The sequence below is a fragment of the Strongylocentrotus purpuratus genome, unplaced genomic scaffold (assembly GCF_000002235.5).
Source record: "Strongylocentrotus purpuratus isolate Spur 01 unplaced genomic scaffold, Spur_5.0 spur5_scaffold_12, whole genome shotgun sequence".
Classification (NCBI taxonomy): Eukaryota; Metazoa; Echinodermata; class Echinoidea; order Camarodonta; family Strongylocentrotidae; genus Strongylocentrotus; species Strongylocentrotus purpuratus.
The window spans coordinates 15,889,799-15,905,399 of record NW_022145597.1 but is presented as its reverse complement, the minus strand read 5'-3'; the positions used below and the strand labels follow the sequence as shown (position 1 = coordinate 15,905,399).

The 15,601-nt window shown below is 36.3% G+C and overlaps 2 protein-coding genes across 2 annotated transcripts in view; one reads left to right on the top strand and one right to left on the bottom strand.

Moving 5' to 3' along the window:
- The window catches only part of LOC752814 (tyrosine-protein kinase HTK16), a 28,411-nt gene extending 21,793 nt beyond the window's left edge, over nt 1–6,618 (bottom strand). The window contains exon 1 of the mRNA XM_001180232.4: nt 5,833–6,618. Within this exon, the coding sequence (XP_001180232.2) occupies nt 5,833–6,410 (578 nt within the window). The 5' untranslated portion in view covers nt 6,411–6,618. The remainder of the gene's footprint in view (nt 1–5,832) is intronic.
- Nucleotides 6,619–6,863: 245 nt separating this feature from the next.
- Nucleotides 6,864–7,947, top strand: LOC100889809 (BTB/POZ domain-containing protein KCTD6). Its single transcript, XM_003730047.3, has one exon. The coding sequence runs from the start codon at nt 6,965–6,967 to the stop codon at nt 7,733–7,735; it is 771 nt and encodes a 256-aa protein (XP_003730095.2). The 5' UTR covers nt 6,864–6,964; the 3' UTR covers nt 7,736–7,947.
- Nucleotides 7,948–15,601: the final 7,654 nt, after the last annotated feature.

Sequence of the window (15,601 nt, the reverse complement as noted above, 5' to 3'; positions counted from 1 at the left end):
AATAGTCAGAATGCAAATTGGATATCGTATTACGTATTGTTAGGTAGGGCAAGCCATAAAGTTTTTCCTACCTGGCAACAACCATCGTATGCAATTTGAATTTCTGACTACATATTGAGATTTGTAACAGGTGAATGAAATAATTAGTATACACTGTACATGTACATATAGTTGCTTCACAAAGGCATGTACACTGTACGGTACGCATAAATTAGGTTACATTACGAAAATGGTCTATTACCATGCTCCTTTACAAGCACCTTCACAACCTGTTAGATTAAACACTTCCAAGTACCGGTACCTAAATCACTCGAGTCCTTTTGAAGAATCGATGGAAGAACAAAATTCAGCAGTCCCCCCACCTGTCTGTTGCTATTTTGAGCGGAGCGGTCTATTTTTAGGACCAATTGTGGTTGCTGAGAATTTTGGATCAGGTGCGTAAATGGGTAGGATTCTGAACTCGATTCAGGGAACACTTGTATCGAGTTTAACAAATCATGATCAAATCAACCTTTTCCTGGCGCGTATAAGAGGCAAAAATGGGCTACATTTAATGCCAGTTTCGAACAGAAGAAAAGGATATTTTGAACTTGGGCAACATGCTCAATTTTTTCATATACCGGTACATGTACCGTACATGTACATTCACAGCACTATTCAAACTCTATTCAAATGGGTGTGAAGGTTATCTTTCAGTAAAAGTAATGTGTCACATTTGACCATGTGTTGCACATGTACTGAGAAGAAAAAAAACATCCAAAAAATTAACAGAAAAAATTATCAATGTTTTCTATAGTAGGGGGTGGGGGTGGGGGGTGGGGGTGGGGGGGGGGGGTACATGTACAATGTACACGTATGTTGCTGTCCAATAACAATTATTTTCATACCAAGATAAATACAGTGTGCCTGTATACTCAAATAATAATCAGTTGGGGGCATCAACTTGCCAGCAATAAGATTTCAAATGTAGTGGGAAAAAAGGTTGATCCTTTAAATACGGAATTAAAAGACAATAGCGTGTGATGGCAAAATTTAGAATAATACGGAAATACACTGTACATGTACCGGTAGGTACGTATGCAGAATGAGATCCTGTTTATCTTTATATGGAAACCATTGTCTCTGACAAAAACGAAAGAGACAAACAAAAAAACGACTTTTACAACTTGAACATGAACGATATTTATAGCATGATCAGATTTCTTTTGTCATCGAATGATGATCAAGGGTCATCATTTCTAAATGATGGAGAAATGGGGAGAATGTGATTACAACTGTCAGCCTGTAATTGATCCTCTCTGCACTTTCCACTTCCCAAAGAGCACTTTTAATGAGTGACATTTGGACACGGTGTTAATTCCCCCAAACTCGGGTTCATCCAAAAGGAAATATGTAATTTCTACAATTGCACGTGGTTCTAAAAATATTTTCGCATAGATCTAAATTTGGCGAGGACTATTATTAGCAAAGATGAGGAATAAGAGATGATCATAATGTCTCCTTTCCATCCCTAATATCCTCTATTCTGAATCTAACATACTTTTGATGACTTTGGGATATCTTTACAGTTAACAGTTCTTTTTTGTCTGCCTATAGCCAGAAAAGCATGAACTCACTCCCCCCCCCCCCTTTTTTTGTGGGCACTCTTCTTCCTTTACGAATGATATAGAATCCATGACTCTATCCATATTCTGAATCTAACATTTTTATGATGACTTTGGGCTATTTTTTACAGTTTTATTTGACTGCTGAGATTTTAAAAAAAAACATATTCACTCATATTTCCCCCTTTTTATAAAAAGTTAACAGAATTTTGAATGATAGAACCAAGGACTCTATCCTCTACCCTGAATCTAAAGTTCTAAACATTCTTTTGATGGCTTTGAGATTATATTTCTACTGTTCCTTTTTCTGCTGAGAGCCATAAAGGCATTTACTCACCCACCCCCCCTTTTTTTTTTCAAATAAAGAGTTAACACCCTTCTTTAAAAAAAAAAATGATTTGAATGATATACATGTACATATGTGTATGTAGGATCCAAGACTCTATCCCCTATTCTGAATCTAAACATTTTTTTGATGACTTTGGGATATTTTTACAGTTGTTTTTGGTCTGTAGAGAGCCAGTAGTAGGGCATCCATTTGATTTAGATTTGTAAACACAGTTTATTCCCTTCTAGCTCTAACGTAACATATACAGTCAAACCTGCTTTAGTGACCACCTGTCTACAAAGACCACCTGTCTACAAAGGCCACATTTGTTGTTTCCCTTGATAATAGTTCCTCATTGAATCATGTACTAAAGGAACCTGTCTACAAAGACCACCTGTCTACAAAGGCCACATTTGTTGTTTCCCTTGATAATGGTTCCTCATTGAATCATGTACTAAAGGAACCTGTCTACAAAGACCACCTGTCTACAAAGGCCACTTTTTGTGTTTCCCTTGGGTGGTTGCTATAGACAGGTTTGACTGTATTATACAGTGTACATGTACATGTACATGTACAGTACATGTACATTCTAAATCCAATGTTCTTTGATGACTGTGTGATATTTGTTTTAAATCTTCGTCTGCAGATATAATGCGTTTGTACAATGCAGATCTACGGTATGCTTTTATGTGATCTCTTTTTTGTTTTGTTTTCCAAGTGCGCCTTGAGCATTTATTTCAAGCAGATTCTCCACCTTAAAAATCTCGAGAAATCTTATCATTATTATTACTATTATTATAATAATTATTATTTTTATCATTTATCACAATTATCATTATCACTATCATTAATTTTGTATCATTATTATTATTATTATCATTATCATTACTATGATGATAATTAACATTATAATTACTATAATCATTATTATTGTTAATATTATCATTATTCTTATTATTATTGTTATTATTATCATTATTATATTCTTCTTACGGTTAACCCCTCTATGGCTCAATCAGACAATTCAAAAGATACAAAGTACAAGATGGAGATCTCTAGATCCTCAAGTACTCAATACAATATTTTTTTCATAACTTGTGCAATATTTTAACTATTTTTACACTAACTGTATGAGTGATACAAGATCCAGATGTTCTCTGATTATGATGGATAATGTGATATTTCGCTAATATTGTGATTCTGAACAATCTGAACTTTCAATAGCCTTGTGCCTCACTTTTAATACTGAAACGTGTTAACATGACAATGACATTATACATACGTAATACAAACATGATTTTTATGGGACGTACAGTGTACAACAAGGTATTTTTGTTAATTGTTGTGATCGCGTTATGATTTAAGAAAAAATTATATGACTTTTACAGTGAAATCAAGTGCACAGTGTATGTTTTTATTCAAAATGTACATAAATGGACTTAACCCTGAATTACACATACACTGGAGTCACTGGACCTATTATACAATGTAGGTATGGGGTAACCTCCTCCCCCCCCCCCCCCCTCCTTTATTATGATGTCTGTTCTTGATCTGAAGGATACATGTACACCTGTATACAATGTACAGGCACACGTACATGTACGTACATGTACGTGTATGCATGCAAGGAAGAACATTACACAGTTACTACAAAAATAGAAGAAGAAGAAGAAGGAGAAGAAGGAGAAGAAGGAGAAGAAGGAGAAGAAGGAGAAGAAGGAGGAGGAGGAGGAGGGGGAGGAGAAGGAGAAGGAGAAGGAGAAGGAGGAGAAGGAGGAAGGAGGAAGGAGGAAGGAGGAAGGAGGAGGAGGAGGAGGAGGAGGAGGAGAAGGAGAAGGAGAAGGAGAAGGAGGAAGGAGGAAGGAGGTAGGAGGAGGAGGAGGAGAAGGAGGAGGTAGATAAAGAAGAAGAAGAGCAGGAAGAAGAGGAAGAAGAGGAAGAAGAGGAAGAAAAGGAAGAAAAGGAAGAAAAGGAAGAAAAGGAAGAAGGAAGGGGAGGTGGAGAAGGAGAAGAAGATACTCTAGCAGACTTTCTTCCCTTTAAGATCCATAAATTTGATTGCATCTTATCTCGGATTGGTAGCATACATGTACATGTATCATTCTACCAAACTTATCCTGAATTGTACCCAGAGGCCAGAGCTTGAAAATCAATTATATTATGTCATTTTTATACTTTAGCGTTCATAATATGGCGCATACAATCTACATGTAGTTGAGATCCTAAGGCCCATTGCCAAGAAACAACTTTCTGTCAGTCTGACTTTGCAGGCATCCCAATGATGCATCTGTTCAAGTTTTTAAAGTGGAAGTCCACCCTGGTATTAAGTTGGTCTTAATAGAAGCAGAAAAATGAGAGGAACAGGTCAGTGAACGAGGTCAATTAAAAATAAGAAAGTTATAATATTTTTAGAGTTGAGATTAGTCAAACACCAATGGGCGACTCTGTTCCTAGCTTTAAAGACGGTTTAGGGAAATTGCTAAACTTACAATGTGGGCCTACAGGTGTACATTTAAATCTGCATGTTAGTTTATTGAAATGGGGCATGGGCCCATATCGATTTGCATTTAATACATTGTTCATGAAACTGTGTCACAATTATAAAAATGGGTTCAAGAATGTAGCCAATAAGATCGAAGCTTCAAATTAGTGATCTATGCACTGCAGACTGCACTTAGTTAAGTCAAAATGAGACGGACAATGAATTCAACAAGCCTTGTTCGTTATGATATTGTGACTTAACCTGCATGCAGTGCATATTCACTAATGCACTAGCAAACATGTATTATTTGTATAATAGTGTCAACATCACATAACCGGTACAGATTGTTAACAACAAACCCCCACAAATTACAGAAATGTGGTACATGTACTGTACACCTGTAAACATTGAGGGAAAAAAACATAGTTCTCTATAAAAGTTTTTTGCGAATCATAAAAGATAAAAATTATATAATTTGATCATCACAATGACACTAATACAGTTAAAATGTCAAGGTGTACACTGTACAATTACATTTACATCATCTACAGACCTGTACATGTACATGAACAAATATTTCTCATTGTACAATAAAGTCATGATTATCATGTTTAATAACTTGTGAGAGCTATAAAATATTGACACCTAAAATTAGCAGCATAATTTACAATCGATTTAAATCAATGATGGCGGAAAAAACATTTTAAAAATCTCAGTTGGAAATCTATTGTCAATCCTGGCAAAGAGCTGCTTCTTTGTGTGCATTTCTTGGTCCGAGGCAAAATTTGCTACACGACAACCTAGAAAAAAAATGGTTTGTATCACTAACAAGAAATTAGTCCTGATTTTTTGTTGTGCTTTATTTTTAATGAATGAGTTGACTAGAAAAGTAACAATACTATTTCGGGGGAAAGCAGCACTCAAATATCATTGCAGATATGTTTGTTTTGGGACATGATTTTGACCTTGGATTATAACTTGAATTATCAGAAGTTCTTCCTCATGACCATTGACCATCAAGTTTATTAAGATTGTGATTTGTGAGAGTTAAAGTCAAGAGTAAGTATTTTAAATGTTTAATATATTTCCCCCCAATTATTTCATATGGGCAATTGTGAGCTCCTAATTGTCGATATACATTTCAATCATTACGGTAGTTTTAACTGGTGTGCCCAAACCCAGCGTCAAGTTCAAATTTTTGTTGAACGTGGGCCCAAAACTATAAGGCTGTAGGGCCTAGATCTACATGTAGACCTTTAATCTCTTGTATGAAAACAACTGGTGTTTCATACAAAATGTAGCTGGCCTGTTGGCAATATTTAAAATAAGCGTTCTCTCCTTTATCTTGTTTGTTAACCCCCCCCCCCCCCACCCACCACCACCACCACCACCCTGGCACCCTCTGGATTTTGACTTACCTATGGAGTGGCGTTGTCCGACCGAATCGTCTCGAGCACGGGGGCGGAATTCTTCCATTGCAGAAGACGGTGAGTTTCGTTGGGAGCCCATTGGAGCCCATCCGGTAATAGTTTATGAGTTGGTCCAGGCCCTGAAAGAGAGGCCCATTGTCTATCTTATAGTAAAAGTCCCCCATGCACTGGATCTGAAAGTGTTGCGGGAGCCCATTGTGCATGATCGAAACGACATAATCTCCGCTCCGACTCGTGCTCTCTCGCACCAAAAATGTCCCCTCTCCTGATCCATTGCCCTTCAGAACATGCACGGCTGTGTCCCTTGTTATTCGGCCATGGAACCATAAAAGGTCCTTCTCTTCCTCCTTGGCCGCAGCCACGTCGTTTATGAGATACTCAGATAAGGAAGCACCACGTTTCGAAAGAATCTCTCGGAGCGGCGGCAAGTCTTTTCTTACCGTGCTAACTTCCGGGTACAGGTCGCCGTACTCGTCCTCGGGAGTGAACAGTCCCTGCACCGTACCGCGGGGCCGGGAAGTCCGGCTGAAACCACCGCCAATAGTGTCCATTTTCTTCTCTTTCATGCAAATTTCAATCTCAAAACAATAATCAACAGTACCTACTGCACATCACAAACATATATCGGTCGCTGCCGTTCACATTAGTTCAAGCCATGATGACTGTTTCACCAAAAACATGAAGTAGGTTTACTCTCAGTAATTAATTGCCATACACAGTGCAACATGCACGTCCGCAGTGTGTAATTTATTTCCGCATTTGTGATAATGTTATGCTGCGCTTCAATGCATCACACCGACAAACCGACTCTACACTATCCGATGTTCGGTCTTCTCGTTGGTGTAACCGCGGAGTGTAGTAATGGGTTTGATATTTGGGCTTCCTCTAATGCCTATAAATGCAAGAAAAATGAGGACAACTGAAAATAACCCTCTCCTTATTAAAATATCAAATACCAAATATCAAACCAACTTCACATTTTGAATGTCAAATATCAATTATCGAACCAAATTCGCACCGGTTAGGTTTTCTATGTTGAAACAGATGAGGGCGCGCACGTCGAAATCTTTTTCTCACGGTATATTGATAAACAAACGAGGATGGTCGAGACAAGATCTGCATGTTGTTAGCAATATTACTTAAGAAACCATTGCAAAACGGAGTGTTGTTTTCAAGAAATATGACTGATTTTGTGAGCCTTAATGTCGGAGGTACGATATACACAACATCGCGAGCTACGTTGATTCGTTTTCCGGATTCAATGTTAGGGTCAATGTTCAGTGATCGGCTCCCTTCCAACCAGGATGATAAGGGGAATTACCTAATTGACGGGGATGGCCCCTTATTTCGGCATGTTCTGAATTTCCTACGGAGGTCCATTCTCGTCTTACCCGAAGACTTCAAAGAGCTCGACATGCTTGCACAGGAAGCTGATTTCTACCAGATCAAGGAATTAATTGATGCTGTGACTCAGATCAGAAATACAGTTGCAGTGGATAGGGAGGAAGAAAAACGAGCCAAAGACCTCGTCAAGGAGCAAGAGTTTCTGGAGGTGGAGTTTGAATGTGCAAATGGTCGCTGGATAATATTTGGCAGTTCTGAAATCCTTCAGAAAATCCCAGTAGTTATGGAAGGATTTGGGAACCATCTACGGCTTGTCCGCAACCAGCTAGACCACATTTTCGGTCCCGAAGAGAATGGATTGATTGTTCCGAGAGAGCAGCCCTTGAATCGTGTAAAACTTTTCAGGCAAATTACTCAGTTAGGTTTCAAACTTGTATCGGTATCATCAAGTGGAGGTGACGAGAGGTCAACAGATAGATGGATCTTTACAAGAGATGTCAAATCTGGTAGTGCAGGTACAACTCAAAAAAAGCCAAAGGCAAAATAATATGCTTGGGTCATGCACTTCTATAATATCAAACAAGTTTGCAAATGAAAATTCGATGTACATTCTATGCACATATCTTTGACTCGATCATGGTGAGGTGCTATGTAAATGTGAAACGAGGATTATAGAAGGAATCCGGAAGTGACAGGAGAGATTGAGATATCATTTATTATTGTGATTTTCGCATTCCACACGATTATGATTCCACATCACCTACATGTACAAATGAATCGTGTAAATGTAGTCATCCTGTGCATTTGCATGTAGCTATAAATATCTATTTCATTCAGTCATTTTGGGGGTATGTACATTACATGTATTTACCAGTTACATTAATCTCATTGTTTCATTTTAAACTTGTAAGCATTTTAGCATCTACATGTACTGTTGCCATATCATTATAAAAAACATATGGATGTGCCTAGAATACTTTGGTTTGAATGGATGAAATTGAAAAATCAACAAGTTTTTTTTTCAGTCGTACTTGATACTCCCTTTAGCAGCTCACTCAGAAAGCTATACTGGGATGTTAGATGAGGCGAGTAGTTGCAAGGAGCGCCATGAAGTGCAAAAGTGGTGTGTAGACAAGGCACAGTAAAATATGAGAGAGCCTAGCTACAGGCGCCTGTTGCATTGATCATTCTAATGAAGGGCCAGGGTAGAGCAGCCTCCTTGAAGTACATTTGTAGGGAACTTGTTGTGTTGACTGCTGATCTGAGCTTGGTTCATTGTAGATGGTTCCAGATCCTTATTGTTCTTGGATATAGACAGAAAAGTTGTGATACACAATTCACATACACTGTCAATTATCTCAGTGCAACAAATCTTTTTCAATGTTATTTTAAATTGATGTTGATTTTACACATGTATATTCTTTAAATTGTGTATTCTATGCACATATCTTTGATTATGTTGATGCACATTACAAATGAGAAATGAGAATTATTCAAAGGAATTTCAAAGAGAAGGGAGAGAGAATGATTTAGTTTTGTGATTTTGCATTCCACATTTTTTTTAATTATGAGTTCACATATTATACATGTACCTCTACATGCAAACACATAACGTTTGTAGCTTAAAGGTAAAGACCAGTTATGGTCATGCGATTGCATTGTGAAAGAAACGTTGTGGAATCGATCAGAAAAGGTTGATCATCTAGCATCTAGCATCTGCAAGGTTCTGGAATCATCCAAATGATAAGAAATTTGGCCCATTCTTCGTAAAGTTACAAGCACTATACACAGAAAGATGTATATGGGACTACCCTATATCTCTCACAGACCATGAGAGAAACAAATTTACCAAATATATGAATTAGTAGGCGGTTTCCCGTCAAATTTTTTTTATCATGTATTAGTCAAAACACATTCTTTAACATGATTGGTATGAGAGCTTCCATTTCATTTTTTGAAATTGGGGCGTTTCCAATACTGGTCTTTACCTTTAAGCACTTGGTTAATTCAGCCACTTAATGTTTTATTTGAAAATTGTGTTATGGTATATTCTGTATACTTACTTCTGTGTGAATTTGAACTCATATTGGAAAATCTTCATGTACACTGTAGATCAGAGGCGTATGCAGGATTTTTTCAAGGGGGGGTTTAAAATCTGGCCCAAAATATTTTGCTCCCGAATATTTGAAAAGTCGCTCAGTGGGGGGTAAGCGGACACTTTTTTTTTTTTTTTTGGTAGTCAAAAAAAAAATTTGAAAATTTTTGAATTTGAAAATTTGACATTTTTTTTCGTTGGGGGGGGGGGGGGTAAAGTAACTTTATGTTAGCCGTGGGTATAAATTTTTTTTTTTTTTTTTTTTTTTTTTTTGATTAAACAAAAAACAAAAAACAAACAAACAAACAAAGGGGGGGATTTTAGTTTTTTTTAGGGGGGTTTACACACACATAAAAATACCAAAGGGGGGTTTGAACCCCCAAAAACCCCCCCCCCCCCCCCCCCTGCGTACGCCCCTGCTGTAGATCTATCATTGATACAATAATCATGTTAGGCCTACTACATGTTGTAATTCACACATTCACTCTATTTTTTTAACTTGTACTATCAATGCAACCAACTGTTTTCATTTTTTATTTAGAATTGGTGTTAAGTTGATGAGTCATAATTTGTATTGCTTGTTGTATATATGTTTTACTTGCCTTGAGTTTTCGGCCTGAGAGCAGAAAGTTAGCAAACAGCCAGCTCCTTTCTAACTTATCCTGGCCCCCCAGGTTAAGTGGGGGGGGGGGGTACAACGTTGAGCACTGTGTATGGTCCATGTAAAATCACTTTCTGAAAAGCACCCTGAACCTGTCCAATATCTCAAATTTTAGACCCTTAACAGGGACTTTATATCTTGCATGGTATTTTACACCCTATTCAAGGACTGATTGCTAATATTTTTTGACTTTCTTTTTTTTAATTGTATATTTCAGTGGGGATTTTAAAATCATATTGGATCCTCTGCTCCGGACCGGGGCTATCAAATTTCCTACCATTTCCATGTATTTTCTTAATTATCACCAGTGAATTTGATACCCTTTTTTCAGATTGATCATGTTTTAATACCCTTTAATGGTAAAATAACTACCCTTTTTACATAATATCGTGTATGCAAATACAGGCCTCAATAAGACATAACCCCTGGGATTTTTTGACCCATTTTATATCATTACTTTCGATACCTACCTACTCTTCTTGAGATTTTTAGAAAAAGTAAACGTATTTTGATGTTCACATGCCTGTTTGCCAGTACATTTTTGGCAATTTGGGGCTAATTTCAACTTCTTTTTTTTTGGCTGGGGGGCACATGCCCCTTGTGCCCCCCCCCCCCTGGATCTGCCACTGTCCAGGGTGTACCTTGACCCCGGATATTTAGTTTGCATATTTCCATTATGTTAGCTCAGTATGTGTGCAACAATCTTAGACCAGTATATGCCACAAATTTAGCTCAGTACATTATATACATGTACATGTATGCCACAATCTTAGCTCTGTATATGCCACCATCTGAGTTCAATATTTGCCCCAATCTTAGCCCAGTATATATGCCACAATCTTAGCTCAGATCAGTATTTGCCACTATCGTATCTCAATATCTGCCACAATCAAAGTTTTATATCTGCTCAGTTGCTTTGTCACACTTTAACCATTAATTCGAGAATTTGTTATTTGTTACTCAGTATTGCAGTTTTTTCCCTATGTTCTTGCTCAGAAAAAAAGCAAAAACAACCACATTATTTCAACCTCATACCTCATTATTTGGTAATACATATACCTGCTCACATCAAAAATGTTTCATATTTTTGTATACACATCATTTACACATACTTGATGTATAGGTGACAAATATGAGTGAGCTAATGTGTATCAAGATTAATGATGCACAAAGATTGTCCTAGCACAGGGTTATTACTAATTTGTCAAATGTATTTGATATCAATTATGCAGTTACATGTAGATATGAAATGTATCAATCATGATATTTATTACAAAGTGGAATTACAATTGATGCCACTTTAGACAGTTATGTGCAATTACTATGTGTGGAATGTGCAATATTTAGTTATACATGTAATGTTGAAGTTGTTGATTGTTAATTCACATATATCTTGTTTGATTAGATGCAGTCAACAGTCGGTTAGATTGCCTTTCATGTTTTGATAAAAATGGTCTCATAATGGAAGTGTACTTGTGTACATGTATGAGAAGGAATATCAATCAGGGGTCATCGACCCCAGATAGTTGATGAAAAGTGCAGCTAGTTTGATAATCTGATTCCTGATCATCTTTGTTTCTTTTGGAAACCACTTTTCTTCAAATATTGAATGTTTCACTTGAATGAACGCTTGTTTCATAGCTGGAAAGATTATTATAGTGATGTTGAATGCGATTCCAGTTCGCATTTGCGATGTATAATTAAGACAAGTACTGTAAATATTACTTCAATTGTATTCAAACATGTTATAGAGTTCTGCGTTATATATATATTTGTATATATGGCTAGTTTTGTATGTACTATGTAAACCAATGATGAGTTGACACTTTGTTTGTAGTATCAAATATTGAAATATGCATTGAGTGATTTAAACAATGAGCTACATATAAGTTATTACATGCATTTTTAACTGAGCACAAAATGAACTGCCTGTCTTGTCTTCATTTACCTATAGATGGCTATTTCTATTAATGAACAGATAACGATAACAAGATATAAAGAGGGTAATATGGAGATCTGCATATAAATGATACATTGATTTTATGAGATGGGGAAGATGGGAGAAAGGGAGAAAGGGGGACAAGAGAGAGAGAGAGAGAGAGAGAGAGAGAGAGAGGGGGGGAGAGAGAGAGAGGAAGATAGGGAAGGAGAGATAGAGGAATAAGTGGGAGAGACTTAAAGGTAAAAAAAGAAAACGATTTATGGGTGAGAGACTCAAAGATGGAGAGGGAAAATGAAAGATATATATATATATAAGATGGAGTGATAGATATGAAATATAAAAGATATGATCTGAAAGATGGAAAATAAAAATAAAAAGGTAAGATAAATAGAATGGTGAATGGGAGACAGAAAAATAGAGAGTGAAAAGTATAGAAAAGTACATCATGAGGAATGGAGAGCGGAGATGAAGAGCATGTTTCCTCCATTTTGTGTACTTGTGCTTTTTATCAACAACGAAGTAAACAATTAGCTTGGGCTACTTGTTCTAATCAAAGACAAGGTAGAAGTCAACATACTAAAACAAGGCATCTCAAAACTTGTACCTTCTCCTGTCCTTTTTCCTACTCTCAAATTTCTTCTTTTCCATTATTTCTCGAGTTCCTTCTTTTTTGCCGTTCCTTCTCCTGTATGTCTTCACTTTTCTTTATATCTTCAGTTTTTCCTATATGCCTCTTCTCGAATATATATCTGTTTCTTATTCCATATCTCACATACATGTAACTTCTCTTTGATTGTCTCTCATGCATCTTATTCTCTTTCCATGTTTCTATCCTCTCTGATATCCTCTTTTCCATCATTTCCCCAATTTCCTCCTCTTTCATTGTTCCTTATACCTCTTTTTTTAACTTCACTTTTCTTTATATCTTCAGTTTCTCTTATCCCTTTTCTCATATATCTCTTTCCTTCTTATTCCATTTGTTTCTTATTCTATATCTCATGTACATGTATCTTCTCTTTCATCGATTCTCATCCCTTCTCACATACATTTTATTCTCTTTCCACATTTCTTAAACCCACCCTCGAATATTGTCTTTTCTGTATATTCAGCTGTTCCAGTCTTTCTATCATATCCGTTTCACAAGAATAAATGATACAATAGAGGTTAATGAAATATTTTTCAATTTCTTTATTTCACATTGATCATATAAATAGGTTTGATTTAGACAGGTACAAATAAAAATGTGAGTCAGTACTGAGTAGCCTCAAAAGAAAAGTGCATCTTTGACAAACTCCCTCAAGAGACGTTCTGCCTCATTATACATGACTACTTGCATGCTAACCCCAACTTGGGGGGGGGGGTAGGATTTCTGTTCAAGACACATCTATCTTTGATTAATTAATTTTGTTTAAAAAAAATCATAAACATACCAGACTTTGTGAACATGAACATAGAGATAAGAAGAATGGTTTGCTGCTAATTTAAAAACAAAATACACTAATAATGTCAAGGTAGAAGAACAGAAAACAAATTTTGGAAGAACTACGTCAAAATAACAGTGAAATTTCTTACCCCTCAAAGAACAATCTGTAATATAAAAACATGGGTAATTCATGGGAATAACATTTACGAATAACACAAATCTCCATGGACAATCATTGCAGTGCATGACTTATGGGGCATTGCAAGAAAATTGTGATCGATTGCAACTCAACTTTCTTGCAACGCCCCACTAGTCTCCTAAATTTGCTAGGATTTTGTTAGGATTAAAGTTTTAACAATTAAATCAAGTTAACTAGATCTAGCTTTTATTCTCCCCTCTCTCTCTCTTACTAATGGGGCATTGCAAGAAAGTTAAGTTGCTATCAATTGCAAATTTGCAAGACTTACGCTTGATTAAGGGGATGTGCAATTGACTGCAACTTTCTTGCAACAGCCCATAAGTCCGTTATCTCTACTGCAAAACCTGTTAATGGACATACTACATGAATGGCAACTGTAGGCAACAAAGGTCCGGCGCGTCTTTACTTAGTTAGAAGATACAGAAATGAGAAGCGTATTACACCATACACGTCATCATAAACAAATTAAAAACATTGAGGTTTTGCCACATTATACCTGAATGAGGCTTAAAGGTTTCATAGGAGAGTGGTTTTATCACTTGACTGGGAATGAAAGGGCTGTGGGTTCGAGCCCTGGCAGGACACTTATATCCTTGAGCAAAGCATAACATCTACATTTCTTCATTCCACTATTAAGATGTGATGAAATGCTCTTATGTGGAGTGAATAGTGTGCGGTGTTAAGTGCAGAATCATGACTGAATCCAATGACTAGAGTAGTAATACAGTGTAAAAAGCATTTTGATCAATTATAGCATAACTGGTAAGGTGCTACATGTATATAAAACCAATTTTCATTATACATATTATTATCATTATATTGTATATATTATACCAAAAAAATTATTACATTTGATATTACTCAAGCAATGAAATTTATAGGGTGCTTTATAATTGATTAGGTAGTGTAGTCATTAGAGAGAACCTCTATAGACACATTATTCTTGAGAAAAGAAATGTGACCTTTCAAAGAACGAATAAGGTGGAGAAAATCTTGAAATTTGCTATAAACAAGAGACATGATCTCTGACTAATATTATTCAAATTGGCAACATATGCTAAACACAAATCAATCTTTGCTATCTGTTTTGACAGTTGCATTGTTTAATGTCAAACAATGAGATAATCATAGGTGTTGCCAGTCTGAAGATTGAGGGGCCAGCTGAATTGCTGAGTATTTAAGAATGTCCTTCTCTTTGATGAGGGTGAAAACCATATAATTTAATCATTATCATCATCATCATCAAGTGCCAGGTCTGTTTAACAGACATCGGCAGTCATGGCCCTCCATTTCTGTCTATAATCTGCTATTCTTAAAAAGCTGATATTGCCGATTTCATTTTCAGACTTTGTTTAGACTTTGCAAGTATGTGAGGCGTTGCCTTCCCCTACTCACAGCAATTTTCCCTGTTAATATTGTTTTTTTCTAGATTATCCTTTCTGCATGTGTGACCACAAATTGCATTTGCCTGTTTCTTATTGTGCTGCTGATTGATGGTTTTACTCTTGCTTTTCTGAAAACATCTTCATTTGTTACCTTTTCTGTCCATGATATATTCATAATCTTTCCCAAGAACCGGGTTTCTGTAGCCTCTAATCTTCTTTCAAGCTCTTTTCTTATTTACTCATTATACTGAATTGATTGTCAAGATAATACTATAGAGGAATATTTTGATCTACCTCTCTTTACAGTTCGTCCATGGCCTGCCACAGATATATCCCATTTATATATTAGAATCTACAGTACAATAATGTCATGGTTTCAAATGTACAAATAGAATCTTTGATATAGCTATTGCAAATAAAGCATGTATCTCTAATAGAATTTTAAAACCCATGCATAATAAAGATATACCTATTTCTAGAACATCTCTTTTAAACTCTATCATATCCAACACACAAATAAGTCGGTGTGGTGAAAATTTGTGCAACTTTGCTACATCATAGTGTGAAATTGCCAAATCCAATGAGAATACTGTAATTGACATACTGTAATGTATACTTTTCTTTGGTTATCTTTCATATACTTCTACCGGTAATAGTATCTTTCTGCACACCAGATTAATCATCCTTTCATTTTCATAGAACACAAAG

Coding starts and splice junctions, on each gene's coding strand:
- LOC100889809 (XM_003730047.3), top strand. CDS start 6,965: ATGTTGTTAGCAATATTACTTAAGAAACCATTGCAAAACGGAGTGTTG.